The sequence below is a fragment of the Hesperophylax consimilis genome, chromosome 8, assembly GCF_061612785.1.
Source record: "Hesperophylax consimilis isolate HC1 chromosome 8, BYU_Hcon_1.0, whole genome shotgun sequence".
Lineage (NCBI taxonomy): Eukaryota > Metazoa > Arthropoda > Insecta > Trichoptera > Limnephilidae > Hesperophylax > Hesperophylax consimilis.
In genome coordinates, this window is record NC_142843.1 from 7,861,765 (window position 1) to 7,883,756 (window position 21,992).

Consider the following 21,992-nt stretch of genomic DNA (forward strand, 5'->3'; position numbering starts at 1 on the left):
TAGTAGTATGTATTGCCAAAATGTTTTTGGAATGTAGAAAATGCAAATACGGTAAGGATGTCATGATTATTTTAAACACACAGTGTATAATATATGAACAAGGTTTTCCTGTGATTCGTACTTGTATAGTTATTATTAAAATTTGCATATAAATTAATGAGGAAAAGCTGAAAAGTAGAAAACAAACTTTTTATAGGGAATCAATTCGAGGGCTTAAAATCATACAACGTTGTCTACAAATAATTCTACGTCCTTAAAGTCAAATGACATTATCTACAAAAAATATACCAATAATTTCTAGGCCTTAAATTCAACCAGCTTTACTACAAATAAAACGTATCAATACATTGGGTATGTATATTTGTAGATAACGATGTTTGACTTTGAGGCCTAGAATGTTTTGTATGTTTTTTGTAGATAACATTGACTTTTAAGCCCTCGAATAATTTATAATTTTCAATATGAATTGGTTGTGATGGGTTTTAAACCACATTTAGAAATGTGACAATACCCAACATCAATGTGAAGGAACAAATCCAGTGCAAAATCTTAATGTTTGGTAAACATCAAACAAAAAAATTAACACAAACCTTTATTCCCCGAAATAAAGTTTATTTTTGTAGGTCAAGTTCGTGGCACAAAGGTAACTGAGTGGGTAAGTGAAATGCAAAAAATTAAAACACCATCAATTTTGAATAATGTGTGAAAAACAAATTATTTAATATACATATGTATAACATGGGTAAGGCTTTCCACTAGAAATCCAGAGGACGCAGGTTCAAATCCCGGTATGCGCAAATAAATTGTATTCCATTAATTTGTGTTGTTTTACAAATAATTAATTTAAAAATAATATAACTCTTTTCAGGGTGAAATGCCTAAAACCAAAAAAAAATAATATACTATAGTATACATGCGGCATGTCCCAGAGTGGAAGATACTATCAGATTCGAAGACCATGATTTAGATTGAAAGATTGCTAGAAAGGGCTTTAGTCAGGGTCTGGTAGCAATGTTACAAGCTTGTCTGTGCAGATGGAAAGTGAAAATTGAAATTAACATTTTATTGCACTGCGTCCACAATATCTACAATGACTGCACAAATAAGTTACTTCATATGTATACAGTTTGACAGCCATTTGCAGGAATGGTAAAAAACCGAAATGGATGTAAAAATATCATCAAGATTATTGTGTACGTATGAACTTGATTTAACACTTCAATCACACGTAAGAACTGATTTTATTAAAATGCATAAAATAGACAAGGACATAAAACAGAGATGAAACTAGGGAGAGCTGAGGTTAAAATCACAGGCACACAATGAGGATCTGTTTCGTAATGTAACATTGATACATTGATACCTCCAACAAACTAGTCCTGGGTCGAACAATCATTTTACACATCTCGCCAAATGATCGGGTCAAAAGTACCCGATCTTTGATCGATACAGTCGGTAAATTACATAACGTTCTCTGGTAACTGGAACTGCCATGACAGCCTAATTCAGATTTCAAATATCTACCTATTTTCTCTGCCGCGGGAACGAAATTCAAAGCACTTGGTCTACTAAATTTAAATATCTAGGATCGAATCGTTTATGAAAAAGCAATCCTATCGGTCATTAATGGCTTGTGATCGGGTTAAAATGATTGGGTCATTTATGATCAACCCAGGACTGCAACAAACAAAACAATGTGAAAAGGGAAATGAGGCACTAAAATGATTGGATCAAATTACATACATAGATACATATTATGAATTGTTTTAATAAATATTTTCCTTTGTTACAATGTTACATGTATTCAAATTATTAATAAAGCTATTCATGTAAAAACTCATATTTTCATACGTACATTACACATCCAACCAGTGATCATAAAAATATATATCACATTAGTTTTATAATAGTAACAAATATATAATAATTAATAACTTAAAACATGCAATTTATACAGCGCCCTTGATTTTTCACAAAAATGGCGCTATAAAAATCATCAAATATTATTATTATTATTATGCGTCATCTCGTGAAAAGCAAGAGACGCAAAGGGTTGCAGTTGCAGTGTCGTCAATGTGGGTAGTTTTAATTGTGTTAATTAGTTGATAAGATTATGCTAAGTGGGCTACTTGGCAGCGGCCGCTTCCATCAGCTCGCGCTCAACTATCTTTCTGTACTCGTCGAAGCCGCCCTCTATACTGGCCACCGTGCCATTGCCGCACACCCACAGCTCCTTGCAGACCATGCGGATAAGTCGCTCGTCGTGAGAAACCAACACCACGCCGCCCTGGAAAACATGATAGAAATTAGTTACCAGACAACAGCCAAAATACAAATGTTTTTCATTATTTCAGATTATCCAGAACAATAATTTATTTGGATTTCAAAATAATGTGGAAAATTTAAAATCATTCATTTTATAAATTAACCACCTGACGTGTACCCGGCGTTGCTCAAATTTTGTCTACTTTCAATAAATATAATTTCCATGTATCATATATATATAAACCTTCCGGAAGGAATTCTCTAAATGATAGTGAAAACCCTATCAAACTCTGTTGCATAGTTTAGAAGAACTAAGCGCATAAACAGACAGACGCGGATAGTGACTGTTTTATACTATTTAGAGATTAGATACCAATGCATTATCACAATTACAAATATAATAAAAGTTTACCAGGAAACGGTCTGTAATCCCGTTTTTAGTTCATTATGATCTGGGATGTTCCCAAACGTTCCAGACTATTCCCGAACATTCCAGAATGCTCTCGATTGTCGAATGCCTGGACTGTTCTAGAAATGTCTTGGGGGCGAAACTACCAGCTCTAATATCTTCAAAAGCACGCCCTTCAGGTAAAAACGGGAACCTTCTTCATGGATGGGGGATAGAAGGCTACCACACCATATAACTCCCTTGATTGTACTGGGACTCGTTTCTGAGTTTTAGCGGCACGCACATTGTACGCTTACTTAATATATATTAAAAATCAACAATTTGGACGGGTTCCATTAATACATATTAATATTTTGACAGGTTCCAATCTACAGTTAATAGAAACCATTGAAATGTTAAAAAACCAAAATGGTGATCGATTTTTGATTTCAATTGTGACAAATTTGACAATGATTTCTATCAAACAATTGGCCCTAAATAACTAAAGTGAAAACCATTATCAGAAAAATTACATTCATAGTTTTAAGAAGGAAATTTGGCAATGCTTATTTCGTTCGCGTACACTAATGTATAGGGGAATGAATGAAGAGCTGTGGTGCAAAGCAGCGCATGAGTCGCTACGCATTGCATACGGGGACCATTGGTCCAGCTAGTTTCACTATTTTCAGCGTTATATATATATTTTTTTCTTAATCTATGTGGTTCACTTTTAAAAAACATGCTACTCACAGTATACTTGGAGATGGCCTTCCCCAGCGCCTCGATGGTTTCAATATCCAAGTGATTAGTCGGCTCATCAAGAATAAGGAAGTTGGGTGCCCCCATGCACATACGAGCAAAGGCCACACGAGACTTCTGCCCCCCGGACAAGCTGCCCACCGTCTGCAGGGCGAGGTCTCCACTCACACCAAAACTGCCGAGCTGTCGCCTGTACTCCTCTGCACTTTTACCTGGGAAGAGATAAACATTATTTATTCATTTATAAAAGATAAGAGCTTTTCAGAATGATTTGTGGCGCCTACACTTCCTGTGTCCCGCCTGATTGGAAGAAGATTCAGTTATGTGAAAAGCAACTTTGTGAAATAAGGAGATATAAACACAAAAAAGGTAAATTTCATTAACCTTTCCATTGACAACAGGAATACCATAAAATGGAGTGACTTTAATCAATTTCCAACATTAAAACTAAATAACTTTTCATGTCATATTTATTACAAAAATTGAGTCTGAAGTAGGAATTTTTAAATAAAATTTGAAAAAATCAGTCTCAGTTGATTAGTGTCAAAATTTTGTTTTGATATAACTAGAATCCAGAGGCGGTTCCTTGGTACGTGCATTTGTGCATTGCACTGCTTGTCTTCAATCTCCACATACAAATTACAACGACATCTGTACCCCAGTGATCGATGTAAGAAATTCGTAATTCCCGTCAGGTCATTATTTGAGCTATCTTCTAGTAAAAAAATCCCGCGCAAGAGCAAGCAGTCGTGCATACCCCGATATGCACAGAACCAACTTTTACCATACTACTAAAACAGCGTCGGGCGGTATCGAGTCAGCCCGAAGTAGCCGAAACGGTGACATGAGCGAGACAGATTACACTCTTAACGTCAAATTACGTGTTAGAGCAGTGCAGATACATAACCCATCCGTGCATTATCGAAGTGCTTTGACGGCGAGTGAATTTTGATCATGCGTAATCCAATGCGTTTGGAATGGATTCGCTTAGAAATACTAATGTTCAATGTTAACGCAACAACATTAACAGATTGGAACTCGTTCACGGTGAAATCAAACGGTTTCGCTATATTTTCAACGATGAATTGAGTGTCCTTTATTTTCAAGATAATTTTGTATTATTTAATCAATTATTTTACAAATATAACTTAGAAGATAGAATGAATTGCAGTAGGTGTTCCCATTCATTAATTTGCTCCACCTAAATTACAGACTAGGTAAATTTTAAAAGTGAAATGCACTGCTGGTAATTACAGTCACGGGCCGCGTCTGCTAGAATCCAACTAATTTGGCACTTTTTCAAAGCGTCATTGTATCCAAAGTGCCTGAAAATAATCCTTAAAAAGAAGAGAGTAATTTCTCAGTGGTAGCGAGTAATGCAGATATCCGCGATGATCAAAGTCATTTAAGATTCAAAAGTCAGCTTAAATAGTGAATCTATTGTAAAATTGGTATTGTAGAGAACAAGAACTGGCACATTATTTCAATATTCTTTTTGGCCGCTGGCAACCTTTGAAAGTTGGCAACTCTACCTTGTGCCGTCAGCTGTTCAACGAAACCATTTTGAAGTCATTCGATCTCGCGCGCCTCGTTGACAGTTGACAGTTATTTCCTTTTCTCTACATTTCCGATAAATTTACTGATATTACTTGTAAGTTTAAATGAACAATAAAAGTTCGATTATTCCAGTAATTGTTTTAATTTATGGAGTCATACAATCTATGGATATTATTGCTGAAGGTAAGCCGGCGATAAACACACACATATACACGCACTTCAAACCCATAGTATTTTGTGTATTCCTACAAAACTTATAAATATAGCCATATAATGAGAACACGCGTGGGGTATTTCAGTCACCCCTCAGGTTAACAAAAGATTTGTTTTGCATTTTAGCATTTGGTTAAAGGGACTGGGTAACTGTCAAAGAAGAAACATTGAAAATTCACAAAAGTTATGCAGACTCTGTGGCAATAATATCTGAAAGATTTAACATTAAAAATAACTTTAGTACACAATAAATTAACGTATATAGTTCTCCCATATATACTATATTCCCAAAAATGTGTGGGGGAGACAGGATATGATCCTTTAACTGTACATCTGAATGTCAATAATGTTATTGTATGTATTTGTGTACCAGGATATGTTTGCTGCAATAATTCCACTGAGTTGACATTCATCTCAAGTTGATCAACGTGATGCTGAGAGAAATATCCAAACTTCAAGCTCCGGTGTACGTGCTTCATGCCGGAAGTGGGGGTCAGTAGTCCCATGATCAGCTTCAGCAGCGTTGTCTTACCAGCGCCATTGTCACCAACCTGTGGGAAAATAAACAGTTTACTTCAAAATTGATAGGCTTCAAATGAACCACAGGGGAATGGGGCAATCGCCATTAGAATTTTTTAATGATAAACTAATGTTTATAAGACAAGGTTTTATGCATAGCACAAAGGATAACAAATAATTATAAGCAATAATTAGCCTCCCGAAATATCAATACAAATTGAAAATATCTCCCGAGTAAAAATAAATGCTGAAAAAAAAAAAATAAAGTTGGTTGTTTACAGGTGAAAAAATATAATAAGCAGTAATTGTTGATTGAAGTACTACATAGTACATATTGACTTATTTGGCGATAATAAGCCGACGTAGCTCAGTGGTCCAGAGCACCTGACCGGACATCAGAAGTTGCGGGTTCAATTCCCGTTGGCGGCATTTATTTTTACTCGGGTGATATTTTCAGTTTGTATTGATATTTCGGGAGACTAATTTTTGGTTATAATTATTTAGTGTTAGTATGTTGGAGAAGAACAAAATCAAAATACTTGAAGCACAATACACATTTTTTACAAACATTCACTTCCAGGACATACTAGATTTACATTTCTTGAATGGTGGTCTTACACCAGGGCGATACTGAGAGTATCTTCCACCCCTTTCTTTGTTCATCACATACGCCTCATTAAAGCATACATAATCATTTGACTCATCTCTTCCTCGAGTGTCCCTGACTTCTTCTACTGTTGAAGTAGTATCATGAAGTATACCACATTGTTAAGGCGGTGTCTAGTAATTTATCAATTCGAAATAATGAAAATATTATTACGCAATACGGTAAATATGATGTTCTTAGCCGGAAAAAAAATTATTATTTATAAAGACTTAGCATTTATCAAAATTAAATCAGAAATATGACCTTTTTATGGCCGTCCTTTCGTATTGTTCAAAAAATATTTTAAATTTTGAATATCCTCAAAAAATACCTTGAAGATTTTTCTTCAAGACTTCGTTCAGTAATTAAAAAAAAAAAAAAGAATAAGGTTGTGGTATAATTATTTCCTAGGCACTATCTTTAATGTTTTTGTAAATGCGGTTTACTAAACTTTGGTTAAATTTATTCTAAAAAAAGGAACGAGGAATAGTTTCTATTATTTTTGTACACTTTTTAAAATTATTTTCACATTTTTAAATTACCATTTGTTTAAGAGTTTCGAGTTTATTAAAATAATAAATTATGTTGCCGTAAAGTGGCGACATTAATTCAGCTGCTACGGCAGAAATTAGAACTGAAGGCTTATTTTTAAATATGTCAACAGATGGCGTTAATCACGGAACGACCCTTGGAATTTTCAACAAAATCTTGCGTGTCATCAGTCAGCGAAGATAATACCTACTTGTATATACGAAGAAGTTTGCCAGTAATTTTTTATAAATTGACAAACGGTCTTGCTGTGCACGTGTTTATACATGTGTTAGTTTTCGACGTGGACATGCGCACACACACTTTTGAGGAGTTAGGTTGATACGATTCGTCATCACAATTTTTTATTGTATAAGTAAAATAATATTATATTTATTGTGAGGTGTGCTTAGCTGATTCTTATTTGGTACATGCTATATACGTTCATAATTTTTATTTCAAATTTGTACTTTACATACGATTTTTATATATTGAAGTGAAACTTCTTTACATGCGTTATTTTTTTTTTTTTTTTCATGTTCTCCATGAAACGGTTATACACCAATATATTTTCGAGGACCGGAGTAAAACCGACTCATGACCGTCAAGTGACTCAAGGCCGATAACGCGACTAATTACCCTCGCAGACGTGCGTGACAAGTTTTTTTAGTAAAAAACACAGCCGTGAGTTTTTCAAAATTTAAAATTGCGCGGGACAAGTCAATTGAGGAGTACACGTCGTATACGCGGTTCTCGTCGCGCAAGATACCTCTCCTCGCGGTCTAGAGGTAGAGCGTTCGACACTCGTTATGCAGGACCCGGGTTCGAATCCCATATTTTTATAATTTTTATTTTTTTTTATCACATGCTATTTATAAATATGTGAATTTATAAGTAGCAATTTAGTAGTAATTTATTTTTACTTGTGTCATGACATTGTTTTTAATAAAGCATTACATATTATTTACTTAGGCACCGTTGTTTTCTTCTATGATCCTTATTAAAAAAAGCTTACAAAAAGCATTTTTTTTGTTATCCTTCAAAACATGCATTTTTTACTCTTGAATAGTCTTCAAGCACGTTTTTTATTACGGTCAGAGCCCATTGATGTACATACCTAGGTACCTACCTATTGTATTTTTTGTGTCAGCGCGGAGCCTTCTGCAGTGGGAAAGTGTTTTCAGTTATAATTAGTGACATCTTACGAATTTCAACAGAACTTTTTTAGTACAGAACTGTCTTTAAATGGATAGTAAAACCTAGTTCCTCCGCTGGGGGGCATTGTTATAGTTTCGTTCTGAACAGGGTACCTATTATACTTGGCCTTAATGATAAATTTTTTTGCATATATTCGACTCCGTACCTCATTCCAGTGGAGAGATAATGCGTTAAGTCTTTCTCGGACATCTCGACTTTTTATACCATTCTCTACTATAGACCACATTGTTACTGTTAAAAAACTACATTTTGTCGACTTCACTTCGACTCTGAATCTCATTCCTATGCCGAGATAATGCGTAATAATAAAAACAAACAAAAAACATCGTTAAAAACTTCAAAAAATTATATATAAGATGTAAATGTAATAAGAAAAAGAACTCACAATACAAATTCGAGATTCTAAGGTTGCGCCTATGTTAACATTATTGAAAATCTTCATCTCTGGGTTATACGAGAAGCCGACTTCGTTTAACTGCAAGATGGGAGGTGAGAGACCCAAAGTTTCTGGAAACCGGAGAACGACTTCAACCTCTTTTTCTATTGGTTTCAGTTCAGGTCTGAAAAAGAAAACAAACAGAAGTTATAATAACAACTTGATCAAACTACATTATTGGACGGACAATATTCATCATCACAATGGATGATGCAGGTGATGGATTGATAAACTGGAACATCAAATAATAACTTAATCAAACTACATTATTGGACGGACAATATCCATCATCATAGTGGATGATGCAGAATTGGAACATCAAATTTTTACTTTACAATAATAATCATTTTGAAATTATGAATTTTGTATTGCTGATTATCTAGATATCTGCATAAAATAGGTTTCCGTTGAAAAAGTTTAGGACTTTGAAAATCAATGTGTGAGATGCTTAAAATTGATCATTGATTTGAAAAATTAAGAATGGGATTTTGCGAGAAGTAAAAATTTTTTTTATCTCGACTTCATAGCAGAAATCTGATTATACATGGTGTCGGGAAACTAGCGGTACAAGTGGGAAACTGGTGAATTTACATCACGTTTGGAATCGATTTTGTGGTATGTAAATAGAATCCAAAGCTGGAATTTTTTAGGTCGGAAAATCAAAATGCTCAGATTGAAAAAAAAAGTTTTTTTGGATTCTCTGTATGACGTAGATTCATCACTTACCTGCTTGTACCATTTGCTTCCGGACACCATGTATTAAGCAGCACAGAACTCTCAGACAGAGACTTTGGCACAATGAAATATACAAATTTTATTCTATACATAATTTCTAGATTGACATAAATATTTTCAACTTCTAACATCATTTCCACCTTTAGCTATGGAACTTTGATATCAATTTAACTACAGATATATGTGCATGCAGATACTCACAGCCTCTCCAACATCTTGATCTTGGACTGTACAGAGGAGGCCCGGTTGGCATTGTAGCGGAAGCGATCGATGAACTCCTGCACGTGCGCCCGGTGCTGTGCCTGCGCCTCGTACTCTCGCTGCTGGTTCTTGTGCTTTTCTGTCTTTGTCTTGTGGAATTGCTCGTAGTTACCCCTGAAAACATAACAGAATTTCAATCAAAACTGAACACAAATACTTTTAGAAAGTTTTAAAATATCTTAACCTTCCAGCGGGGGCGCGTTGAGAAATTTCCCTTGAGCGGGCGCTTGTCGTAAATTATACGTCATCGAGTTTTCTCCATGTAAGTGGTGTTTTCTTTATACAAATGTTAGGGAATTTCTTTAAGGTTATGAAAAATGATAATAGGCAGCACTAAATATATTTGACTTTCTCAAAAAATAACGAAGCAACACTCTAAACATGTTAATATTTCAAAACAAATATTTTATCGACTTATTTAGTCAGAATCAAAATTCTCATCCTTACAATTGTTACAAACCACCTCATCTGAAGAATGGTTCTTGCATGTAAAGGACTGGCAATGGCAACACTTCATTGATGCTGAGGATCTTTTCTTATCCAGTGCACATAACCGACAAACACCGCGTTTTGGAAAGCTTCTATTTTCTTCTTCTGTTATCGGTTCAACTGCCCGACCATAATTCACATTGATCCCGTAATTCAGCACTTATATATTGCGGTAAATGATTGACATTTGATTTGATTTGATTTGACTCTAGCATATCTCGAAGCTCGACGCTTACGACTATAAGTGGTAAGAGTGGGGGAAACGATAAGGCGCGTCTGTCGTAAATTTTACAACAGCGCGCCCGCTGGAAGGTTAATTTAGAAAGCAAATTGAATTAAACAAGAAAAAAATTGTTGTTTCAACCATTGAAGATAATATTAACAACTTTCAAACAAAAATCAGAAAAAGATTCGGTCACATAAAGGAATTGAATCCAGGGCTTCAGCCTTGGCGGGGCTTTACTTTACCACTGAGCTAATTCGACCATATCAATTTCTGTCATATTTAACTCTTTATAATTTGACTTACAACTACCAACATTATCTTTATTTTCTTTAAGTATTTTTTTTTATTATTAAAGTTATTTTAATTTCAATTTCATAATTGGCCATGAAGAATTAAATTTTTGATTTGTTTCTTTGCCGAGAAAAGATTGTGCAAAAACTACACCATACGTAAATGTAGTGAACCATTTGGGGTGACCTATGGCAGAGGTACTGGTTATCCAATAAATGGTTATCGGAAACTGAAAAATTATTTTTAATAATGAAATTCAAGTAACAAGTAGTTATATCGTATAAGCCATTTATGTACATATACAAATTAAAGGTGATAATGTGCACATTGGTTACCTATATGCTTCTAATCGTTGCGTATGAAGATGTAAAATATCGGTGGGTACAGAATCCAGGAAGTTCCGGTCGTGAGAGACTACCAGTAGGGTCGTGGGCCAGTTTTGTAAATAGTTCTCTAACCAGATGATGGCCTTAATGTCCAACATGTTAGTGGGCTCATCGAGCAGTAGTAGGTCAGGTCTGAAAACACACTCACAATTATTACCCGAGGTTTAATCATTTCACAGGATTCTCAAAGTACATTGGAAAGGTTATTTCAATATTTATAAATCTAATTACTTATTATGAACATTGATTACATCGTAATTGATGGTTAGGGTAATTATGAAACTAAGGGAGTAATTAATTAAAACACTCTGGTCCAAACTTTTTTTATTATTTATTTTTTCTGAGGGGTGGTTGAACCCCACAAGTTTAATGGAATAGTATATAATATAATACTTAATAATATAATAAATGAAAGTAAAAAGAAAAATATTGTAAGACAATATACAGATAAGAAAACAAAATAAAATGTAATGTACAACAAAATAATAATAATAATACAGAAAAAATAAATAAAGTTTTAGACATTTATGACATCAGGAATGGTACCCTGCTAGAAGTCCAGTGCTGCCATCACAAGAGTGTTTTATTGAAATTTTATTTTATTTGACTTTGTGGCAAATCAAAAAAAGTATTCTTTTGGTCAAAGAAATTATATGCATCAGGCTCGACTTACATTTAACACATTCTTTGCGGGAAACGAGAAAACTCATCATACGCCTTTTTACAGTAAGACGCGGGAGACGAGTTAACTCATTTTGTTGCGCAAAGCGGTAAGGGGCGAGAAACTTGTAAACAAGGGTTTCTAAATGGGTGCGGGATCATGTGTTTTCTATTGTCGGCAGTACCCGATCTATCTACCTGTCAATACAGTGAGTTTGAAACACAACAAAAAATAAAATCGTTGTCGCGTATGTTCCTCTCACAAACTACGCAGTGAATGTATGTGCAAGATTTGCAATGTGCCCCTGCATAAAGGAAAGTGTTTCGAACGCTATCATACATTGAGGCACTATTAGGTTATAGTTTTTTTATATGTATTGAAAATTTCTAAATAATCTTGTAATTTTGTCTGAATAAAGTTATTTCGATTGTGAAACACTGTTTTTTTTTATGATTCCGAAGAAAGTAGAATGTTTTTATTCATAAAAAAAGGAATTACACATAGATTGCTAAGTAAATAAATAGAGACATCTTTTTAAAGTAAAACACTGAAAGTTTCATCGAAAAATATCAAATAGATCATAAGATATGAATATATTGCTGAAAGTCTAATTTTGGCGCTAAAATTTAAAAAAACATCCGCGCTACGCTGCTATTTGGCGGTAAAATGCCCGACTATATAGTGTTGATAGCCTTCCAGATTATATTAAGTTGTCTAATTCTTTATTTAATTTTAAAACCATTGTTAAAATATTTGTGTTAGCTGAGGATTGACAACATATTTTTTTCATCTTTGTCCTTTTCCCCACAGTCCCCCTATATGTTCACTACATTAAATGATTTCACATATCTTCGGCTTTAGCACTCATTTGTAAGAAACAATAAATATATATTTTATAAAATTATTAAACTCAACACAGCCTGGTGCCCACAGTGAGGTTAAAAATTGAAATGTTGACAAAAATAATATCTGAAGAAACAATAAATAAAAAACGAGTTTAAATAAGTCTTACTTGGAGAACAGAGCTCTGGCGAGGGCGAGCCTCATTCTCCAGCCCCCGGAGAAGGCCTTGGTAACGCGGCCCTGCATCTCCGTGGTGAAGCCCAGCCCGTTGAGGATGATGGAGGCCCGCGCCGGGGCCTTGTCCGACTCTATGTGCTCCAGCTGCGCGTACACCTCTGACAGCTCCGTGGAGAGGGCAGGATCTGTGCCGCTACAAAATTATATTAAGTATAGTTAGTTAATTTGGTTTGGAAATCTAATTCAATTCTAAAGGGAAGACATCCAGCGGGCTGACCCAGGGAAAGTTGGTAGAAGCTACTCCAGAGGATGTGCAAGGAGAGGCTGGGCCTACTGTGGTTCGTGGCCGCCCAAGTAGCGTAGGACAGGGATGCATGGAGGAGTCTTGTTAAGACCATGGGTCCCCGGGCCAAAGGACAAGAGGAAGAATATGAGATGAGAAAATCTAATGTTCCGAATGTTGGTGGATGATAAATTTGGAAGAATACATATTTGGATACAGAAAGATTGGAACCTCTCGAATTGATGCTACAGTCATGCAGAATTGTGGTATTCATTTATTTAAGAAACATATAAGGAAGAAGACTTTGAGGGGGGAAAGAAGAGTGCAACAGGGATTAATTTGCAGACTAATGCGACAGTGATGCAGAATGATTGCATATTTTTGTTTTCATTTATTTAGGAAACAGGAAAGTATGTAATAAACTTTCAAGAGATGGATTAAGATTGAGTTATTTTGTTGTCATTTTACATTTCAACAGTATGTGAATGAAGTTGGGGAGGGGAAGAGGGATTGATATGGACCTCTCAGGCCAATGCTAGTGAGGCAGAATGATTAAATCAATGCATTTAAATATTACATATTTAGGGAACAATGAAATGGCATTTATCAAGTCCATAACAGTTTTCATGACATAAACTAAAATGAAGTAAACTTACATAAAATGTATGTATACATAAAAAACATGTATGTATTATTATATGTGGCGACACGATACGCCACTGCTTATCATCAAACAACAGGTAAGAAGACGGCGATGATAGTCGCCACATTTAGATTGGATTAATAAAATCAGAGATAAATTTAATAATTCACTTTCGAGGTCAAGTATCAAAACTTACTTACCTACCCATTTATCGTGATTGATTATTGGGGTATTATGTCGTATTGGACATCCTCCTGCTTTAGCCATCGTTTTGGACAACCTTGCAGTGTCCATCATCAGGGCAGATATATTGAGTAAGTGCAACAAGGCGTAATACCCCAATAATCGATCACGATAATACTTTTGGCCGTGAAAATCTCAAATCATATATAACTTACCCATTATTTATGAGAGCATTGATTTCCTTCTCTTTCTTTAGTAGACTCTCCCTGACAATGTCGCACTCCAGCACGCTGTCCAGGGCTATGGTATCGTCTCCGACCACCTCCTGCTCCACGTGCAGGATGGACACGTGTGAGGGGATGCGCAGACTCTTGTTGGAGATCATGCGGAGTAACGTGGTCTTGCCGAGACCGTTTCTGCCCACCAGGCCATAGCGCCTCCCAAATGCCAACAGGAGATCTGCACCTTGCAGTAATACTCTGAAAGAGAAATTAAAACATTTCATTCATAAAATAACTCTGGCCTTTTCAACGCAATCCATCCCCTGGCAGAGCCACTTTGATTGACCATTATGTAGTTTCAAATTAATATCTTATGTATGTTCACAATCTATCTACGTTCACAAGTCACAAGATTAATTATAACCCTTTACAACCGGCTTCCTACGAACGTGAAAAAATCTTGACAGAAAATAAATCTGTTTTTGGCAACGAAACCGGTGTTGATGGAATGTTCGGGAGCTGCATATGTAGGGTACCTCCTCACGCACCTGTTTCAACCAATAAGCTACTGTAGACGATAGAGATTGTTATGCCGTTAATAAGGATTAGGATTTAAAGTTAATAAATGTTGAAAAACTAATTAAATTACTAGATAGATTTTGTCCCTGCTGCTGTCCCTGCTAAACATTTACGTGCTTATCTTGGTAGATGGTATTATGATATTGTGCTGGTAGTTATTGGCATGTATAAGTTGTGCCGTCTAGGAATAGTCCGGGGCTTTTAGAATCATTTAATAGTGGTTCATTTTACAAACAAAAGTAGAGTCTTGACGTGAGAACTGACAGAGAGACCCAGTGGCGGCTCGAGCACATTTTCGGTGGTGGGGACCGTCATTTTTTATGTGTAGATACTGACATTTCATCGCCAGAAAATGGGAGTACGAGATCCAATATAAATATATACACGAATAGGTTTTTTACTGTGCCTAATTCTAAGGTCTAAAGTCTAAGATAAATCAGGGATGGGGACTATCTACATGACATAATATTTCTTCTACTACCTAGGTATATGAACTACTAGTACCTATTTATTTTTACCTTCGCAGTTTCTTCATGAAGTTTCGCCATCCGAAAGAACTTTGTAGCAAAAATCAATTCTTCTGTTCTTCATTTTTGCGAATCGATCGATAACACTGTTGTTGAATTCTGGTATGGCGTTGATGAAATCATTCTCTATTGAAAGCATTGCCAGTGCATTCAATCTTTCAGCTCCAATGGTGTTTCGCCAACACGTTTTAACACGTTTTAATGTTGAGAAACATCTCTCAGATTCTGAAGTCGTCATTGGGGTGGTAATAATTATATGGAGAAGTTTCGTTACTTCAGTAAAAATGTCTGTGACGTTATTTTCTTGTAACGATTGCAGTAGAGATGTAGCTGATTTAATATTTTTGGTCAATTCAGTGTGACTGTAAAGAATTTCAAGCTCAGTTCGCATTTTTTTTTCATCTAAAATTGGGTAATATTCGACCGCTATTTTTAGATGTTCAATGGGAAACTTTTTTAAATATGCATTAAAAAACTTGACGTCAATTAATTTGGCTGCAGAAAGGTGGTGACAACTTGAAAATCGATCTTCAATATTAATAAGTATCGTGTCACAAGCCTCTTTCATGATGCGGGATAAATCTATTAGGGAGAAATTTCTCTTGCTTAGCAAGGTATCATGCATAGTTGCGAATTTGTCAGTTTTTTCCCGCACTTCTTGAAATCTTGTTTTAAAATAGAGAAAAAAAAGAAAGAAGACTACAAAAAGTTCTGTCACCTAAGAGATTTAGGAGTCCACATGCCTCATTTATAGTGACTGAATCCCATCCAAGTTCATCTTGAAATTTCAGGAGACATTCCTTGAGCAAGTTCCTCCAAGTTTTCGTTAACGGTGTTCACTATGCGACAATTCCATCGTGTTGTGATAGTTCTCGGCATTCTAGATTTGACCACCTCATCTAGAACGCACGTACGTTTCGAAGAAACCGAGAAGAAGGAAGAAAATCCAGAAAGGTTGGCAAAAAATATTTTCAATTCCTTATGGGTTGTGGCACATAGCTGCTGCATTATTAAATTAATTTGATGTGCGTAACAGTGTACAAAATGGGCATACGGAAAATGTATCTTTAGCTGGGCCTGAACGCCATTGAGCCGGCCTTTCATAACAGCGGCACCGTCATATGTTTGAGCCACGAGTTGGTTAGCTTTTACACCGCATTCTTCAAGCACACTCCTCAATTCACTCGCTACACCCGTTGCAGATTTGTCCGACAATTTGGAATATTTCACAAATCTTTCCGTGACTTTTCCTGTTTTGGTAATGTACCTTAAAATTGTGACAAGTTGGGCTTTACACGAAACATCCGTTGTTTCGTCCGCTTCGATTGAAACAAACTTGGTTTCTGAAACTTCTTCTTTTATAAGGTCCCGGTAAACACTGTACATACAATCTAGGAGTTCATTTTGAATAATTTTTGACGTGCCTTTGAATATCGGTGAGTTTTCGTAATACTTCTTTAAGGTCAAATCATCTTTACATATTAACTCAAAAATAGACCTGAAAATGCCCGGTTTCAACGAGTCCGAGGATTCATTTCGGCCGCGTATACCGATTTCACATGAACCGCATAGTCTTAAAACAGAAATTATTTTTGACAAAACGTAACGATTTTTTTCGACCTCCTCGTTATGACGAATAATACCTCGTCGGTAAGCACTATCCAGTTTTTCGATAATGTTTGTTTTTCCAAAAAGTTGTAAAGTTATTGCGTTTTTCATATGCTCCGATGAATTTTCGTGTTTTGTCAACCTTTCCGATAAATGTTTTAAATCAATATACCCAGATTGAGTCCACACTGTATCACCACCAAAAAGTATACAGGGAAAACAAAAAAGTTTCTTTAACAAAACACTAGCACATAACCAAGATTTTTTAGAAAACCACTCTGGATTAAAATTTAACTTTTTACGAGTTTTAACAACATGAAACTCGATTACAATGTCTCTAGGTTGGTGAGCACCTAGGCGATTCACTTCTACTTTTTCGTCAAATGTTAACGTACTGAATTTATTTTTCAGTAAAAAGTCGACTTCATTCATTTTTTCGAATAATTTCTAACAAAAATTATTATTAGATAAGAAGATAAGTCACGCACCTAACCAGAATCACCAAATATTCATAAATATTACGTTTAATAAAAAATAACACAAGTTAATCGTAGATACTTCAGTTTAAAGCGCTTTTACCACGAGAACGGCGCTATAGAAATAAGAAATGATCCGATCAATCGATATCAATACTATTATTTTACTTAAACGTCACAAACGATTATAACACGACTAACGCATATTCTGACCCGTGCATAACTGACCTACTTCAATAATTAGAACTAAAACAAACGATCACAAGGGGATTTTCAAGTCTGTCCCCTGCGATTTCGTTAGAAGATTCAAATACGCATGCGCAAATTCTTAAAATCTCATACAAGAGTATTCAGTCCAAGTAGAAGAATCATTTTAGTAGGAATAAATCGCTGGGGTTGTCCCCCAACTGCGCAGAACGTTCTGCGCATAACTGGACGCTAGTCCCGAATCCGCTCGTTCGGGCTCGTCGGTCACGTTGGTATTAGTAATATTAGTAATTAGTTTGCTGCAAGGAACGGAGGAGGCTAGTCGCACGTTCGTCGGAAGAAACTTTTCAAATTTCGAGCTTAAAAATTACCCTAATGAATTTTTAGTTGAAATTTCTGCAACTGTTAATTACTTTCATGTAAAGAATGCATTCATTATTTTTTGCGAACTGAAAGAATTGTCATTTTTTTTCTTGGTAGATTTCTGGAATATCTGTAGTGGGGACTGTCCCCACGGTCCCCTTGTGAAGAACCGCCACTGGAGAGACCCATCTGGTCCTTAAATGGTTTGGGGAAAGTGGTGGGTGCCCTCGACTGTCCCTCCTAAACATTTTTACAAACGCTTCTTCTGTGATATTGGACTTACACTGATGATATAATCACGGGCAAATCAACAACCAATCACTGAAATGATTTTAAGTACTGTAATAAGTTCCTACCATAGACATTTACCATTTTTTATTGTTCTTTTATCATTAAAAGAATGTACTTAAAAAGCAGTTATATAAGAGAAAGATATATCACCGACCATAAAACATATTAACCTTTCCCTTACTGTGCTAAAAAAATACACGCGTTCCGGTGCTGTGTAGTCAATACACATCTCAAAATAAGCAATTTAATATCGGAAAAATATGAATATTCATAGCTAATGGCTTATGTTTATTATATTTTATATCAAAAGTGATAATAATTGTAATTTAATTGCTGAAAACATGAAAAAACCATCGGCAGATGCTAAAGAAACGTGCGAGGGGTCCACATCTAACGACGGTTCGCGGCCAACTGGCTGGCGGCTGGCACAAAAACAGCTGTGCGGTCGTAGGTATCGATGGCCTAAATCAAAAACTACAACTGCAGAAGTGTGGATGTCTCATGTTCCCGCATAGCGAATTAAAGCACACTTTTCGCGTATCGTTGTCACACGGTTGATTGTATTGGTGTATTTGTTCCCGATTTTTAACAAAAAACTCTCGATTTTTAATTGAATTTGAAAACTATGTAATATATATTTTCTTAATTCAGTGCATAAATGTATAACGGAGGAATACCTAAAATCTGAACCCAGAATATATTATATTTATTGAGTTATTAAAGTTATTAGAAGCAATGTGTAGTAAATACACATCACAGATAAGGAAAGGTTAAGGAAAAAGTGTCCTTCATTACAATTTAAGTATCAGTAGAAACTATTAACATAAATATGAATATATAACATACTCTACTCTACTTTAAAATATAATCATTACCTGTCACCAAAAGCCACATCAAAGTTTTCAATTCTAATATCTGTTGTCCTGTTGGTTCCCTTTGCTTCCAGTTTGGTATCTTTCTTGGAGGTGACTTGAGAGGCTGTGGCAGTTTGTAGGGCGATCTGTATGACGGGAGCCTTGTACTCGGACCTTTTGCCTTGCTTTTGCTGTAATTTTGCCTCTGCCTTTTCTAGTTTCTTGGCATCGACTTTCTGAAATAAAAACAAAGTATTTTTATGAGAACAGAGAGAAAATGAAATGATATAGACCATTTTTACATTGTTTATCAAACTTGTTTTCTACAAAAATAGAAATCTAGAGAATTTAATAGCTTAAAATTCAACTAACGCTCCTTATAAAAAGGCTATATTAGCAAATAGTGCCCAAATCCGTCCTTTGTCAGCAGATTGAGATTCTTTTATTGGATGTAGGCTCATAATTACGCAAGTTAGGGTATTTAAAAAAAATTTGGGTGTATTTTGTTTCACATACATAAAACAAACTGATTTGCGAAGTTGTGAGTTTGTGTCCCTGCAAAGGACTTCAGAATTAGTTTGCCAATGGAGAGGGATTTTGACTTCACTTTTCAATGTATGCTCACATTATAATTAAAAGAATGGATGGAGCTTTATCCATTTTTATTGTGACCATGAACTTCATATTTAGATAGTTGACCCAAGGACACGCAATAAATTATTTTACTTTATTTTTCTTGGAGAAAAAACAAATGTTCAGCCTTCATGGACTGCACGTCCCTAGTTCTGTCACACTGGGGTCAAAGTGTTGATGCACGTTTCCACAAAAAATAATATAATTTTGAAGTTCTAACATTTGAGAATTGTCAAAATATAGCATTCATGGGGATATTTACACTTGTTAAAACTAAGAGAAGTAAACCCTTGGAACGATTTTTGTTCTCGGTCGGTTGGGTGTCTAATCAAATAATCTTACGAAGCTGTCATCCCTCGTCGTGACCCATATGCTTTTGACGTCTTCCATTTCCCCCTGCAGGTTGGCTGCCATGGTTCCCAGGTTGACGGGAGCTTGCAGCATCCGTCGGGGGCCATTCTTTCCCTTGCCAATGTCTGGCCTCATCAAGAGCAGCAGCCTATCACAGATTGTTCTGGAAAGAAACATTATGATTAACTTCTTCGTACAATGCATATTTAATAGACTTGATACAGATATTAAGGGCCTAATTCTGTGAGGGACTAAGCTAACGGGCTGAGAGCAAAGGACTAAGCTCAGTCCTGAGCCGGATTGTATAATATTGAGATGATAACACTTCGTTGAGCCAGTTTTATTCCCCCCTTAAATAAGAGGATAATTTTTAACTTGATTTGAATACCAGCAGATTTTGTAAGTTTGGCCTAGTGAGGCCTAGCTGATAATGCCATTATTCGAACCATTTTTTTAACCAATAAAGATTAAGAGAGTAACAGACAACGGAGTAAGTAGAATTAATTAATACTGCGGTGACTTTTACCACTTTTATTGGATTCACAACTCATTGGATATTTTTTTTATCTATTTAATTTGCATACACATATCCATTATATTAGGTTAGGTTATTTAGTGTATGGCTCACTTAAGATGAACCTTCACAAAAATGCGATTTATAAATTAACTTTTATTACTTTTCATTTATCATCAATGCCTGGCTCAATAATGTAATTAAAATCTGATGAAAAATTATGATTTTTGTTATAGCAAGATGCTGGCTCCATACGCATAGCCTTTCAGAAAAAAATCTATTGAGTTGTGGATATTATTTTTACAGAACTCATTTGTAACAATGGTAGCATTGTTTTTCCTATCAAACAGTGAGTTGGACAACATCTGATGATGTCAGTAAAATTGTAAAGGTTGGTTCATATAAGATACAACAAGATATGGTTTTGCACCTATTGAATTATATTTTTCCCCTAATTTAATTGGCAAAGAGTTGTGCAGATAATTAGGTGACTTTCACTAACTTTCTAACTAACTCATCTTAGTGAAAAGATGAACTTCATTGTTCAATAAATATAACAAACCTGATGTCATTTTCAGATTTCTCTGATATTTCATGTAGAACTTCACCAATTGCTTCGTACACCTCGGTACCGCTCTCAAAATCTTCACAATTAGCTAGAATATCTGAAACAATTTTCGAACATAAACATAAGGATAAAGGGCAAGAGTCAATTGATATAAATTTGCGGATATTTTTTGGCAATATAGGTTACACATTATGAGATTTACGATAACCTTCAATATTTTGTAAACCACAAGAGAATCAGGTTTAATAACCTTACTTTTGACACGTACCTTGGACATATTTTTTGAGATCTTCATCTAAGAGCGGGAACTCTTTGATTATTAATTTATGTAGCGCAGCCATTATGTATTTGTAACTATAATACTATTGTTGAAATATACATAAATTCAGCATTTCTGAATATTAAATCTCGACAAAATAATTGACACAATTGACAAATCGAATAAGTGCAGCCAACTTGGTTCAAGGAATCGTGTGAAGGAATCCATAGATAAAGTTTTAATTCGTACCCTAGACTAAATTACGAAATAACCACGCAAAACAGAAGTCAGTGTACACACATACAAAACCATTGAAATAAGTTCTGGTTTCGTTTGGCTCTGAAATTAGTGGCGTGTTGTAGTTTATATTGATATGGATTGTGCGCACGCGCAACACATTTTACCGTTAAAAGTAAGCAGCTATCAAAGCAATATTTATGTATCAAAGTTACAACTGGGGTCGGAGCGAACTTACTGATAATTTCAGAGGTTATTACAAATTATCATCACGCCGTTTCGCCTCAGGGGTAGGCAGAGAGGACGGACCGCTAAACAACTCGATCTTGGCACACACTCCTTGCCTCATTCACATTCATACATACTCTTCTATTATTCTGACTCTCGACATGGCCCAACTCAAGTATCTGATTCATGTGGTCGTGTCAAGTCTTCTTCGGGCGTCCCCGACTTCTCTGCTACCATTCACATTTGCATCATATATTCTCCTTACACTCCTTTCTTTGCTCATTCGCTTTACATGCCGAAACAATCTAAGCGTTCCTTTCTTAATCTTACTCACTACGCTTACATCAGCTTTGCACTATTTGCAGATCT

The 21,992-nt window shown here is 35.5% G+C and overlaps 1 protein-coding gene across 1 annotated transcript; it reads right to left on the reverse strand.

The window, feature by feature from the left end:
- Positions 1-79: 79 nt before the first annotated feature.
- LOC149421522 (ATP-binding cassette sub-family F member 3) lies at positions 80-21,360 on the reverse strand. The gene is made up of 12 exons (XM_089634845.1): positions 21,168-21,360; positions 20,894-20,996; positions 19,809-19,980; positions 18,855-19,069; positions 13,923-14,186; positions 12,591-12,791; positions 10,867-11,049; positions 9,466-9,639; positions 8,479-8,653; positions 5,553-5,733; positions 3,404-3,624; positions 80-2,287 (listed from the first exon to the last, which is right to left on the reverse strand). The coding sequence occupies exons 1-12, from the start codon at positions 21,238-21,240 to the stop codon at positions 2,126-2,128; spliced, it is 2,124 nt and encodes a 707-aa protein (XP_089490971.1). The 5' UTR covers positions 21,241-21,360; the 3' UTR covers positions 80-2,125.
- Positions 21,361-21,992: the final 632 nt, after the last annotated feature.

Coding starts and splice junctions, on each gene's coding strand:
- LOC149421522 (XM_089634845.1), bottom strand. CDS start 21,240: ATGGCTGCGCTACATAAATTAATAATCAAAGAGTTCCCGCTCTTAGAT. Junction 5,734..8,478: donor TAGAATCTCGAATTTGTATT/GTGAGTTCTTTT, acceptor ATTTTCCCACAG/GTTGGTGACAATGGCGCTGG. Junction 2,288..3,403: donor AGGCCATCTCCAAGTATACT/GTGAGTAGCATG, acceptor CATGTTTTCCAG/GGCGGCGTGGTGTTGGTTTC.